Source organism: Anneissia japonica, unplaced genomic scaffold (genome assembly GCF_011630105.1).
Source record: "Anneissia japonica isolate Jap-2015-1 unplaced genomic scaffold, ASM1163010v1 scaffold18216_len16496_cov121, whole genome shotgun sequence".
Taxonomy (NCBI): Eukaryota; Metazoa; Echinodermata; class Crinoidea; order Comatulida; family Comatulidae; genus Anneissia; species Anneissia japonica.
This window is the reverse complement of record NW_022754016.1, coordinates 14,189-14,858: the sequence shown is the minus strand read 5'-3', so window position 1 is coordinate 14,858 and position 670 is coordinate 14,189. Positions and strand designations below refer to the sequence as shown.

At 36.9% G+C, this 670-nt stretch overlaps 1 protein-coding gene across 1 annotated transcript in view; it reads left to right on the top strand.

Annotated features, from left to right (window-relative positions):
* The first annotated feature begins 405 nt into the window (after positions 1-405).
* The window catches only part of LOC117123017 (tripartite motif-containing protein 2-like), a 10,914-nt gene continuing 10,649 nt past the window's right edge, over positions 406-670 (top strand). Inside the window, exon 1 of the mRNA XM_033268808.1 lies at positions 406-650. Within this exon, the coding sequence (XP_033124699.1) occupies positions 421-650 (230 nt within the window). The 5' untranslated portion in view covers positions 406-420. The remainder of the gene's footprint in view (positions 651-670) is intronic.

The following is a 670-nucleotide window of genomic DNA, read 5'->3' as shown; positions in this document are numbered from 1 at the left end:
CACCATTATCATCACCAATGTCACCACCATCACAATTATTATTCAATATTATTTTTGTCAAGTGCCACAGTCTCTCTGTGTAAATAGGACTTGCAACATGGACTGCTACTGAGGGACCACACAGAGCCCAGTGAAATTATATTAATTTAAATTATTAATGATTTACAGGGTTACCAAGATGGTGACAAGTTAATCAGTTTTTGGAAGACATTGATGAGGTTAATCAGTTTTTGGAAGATATTGATGAGAAAGTCCTAACTTTATTAATTCTACTCCCACAGTTATCCAAACATTATGAGGGCATACTTCTACAGGGCCAAAATGCAGACTACCACTAGGAGCTCTATGGTATATCAACTAAAGCCCTAGTAATATTATATTAACCATTTAAATTATACTAATTTACAGGATTATATCAAGATGGCTACAAGTAAATTCCATCAGTTTCTGGAAGATATTGATGAGAAAGTCTTAGAGTGTGCCATATGCTTGAAGAGACTCCAGAATCCAAAATCTCTCAACTGCTTGCATAGTTTTTGTCTGGCCTGTCTGGAAGACTGGGTTAAGAAGAAGGGTAAGCTGACTTGCCCAACTTGCACAAAATCATTTCCCATTCCAGAAGGCGGGCTTCAGAAACTTCCACCAAACACATTTCTGAATAACTTGTTAG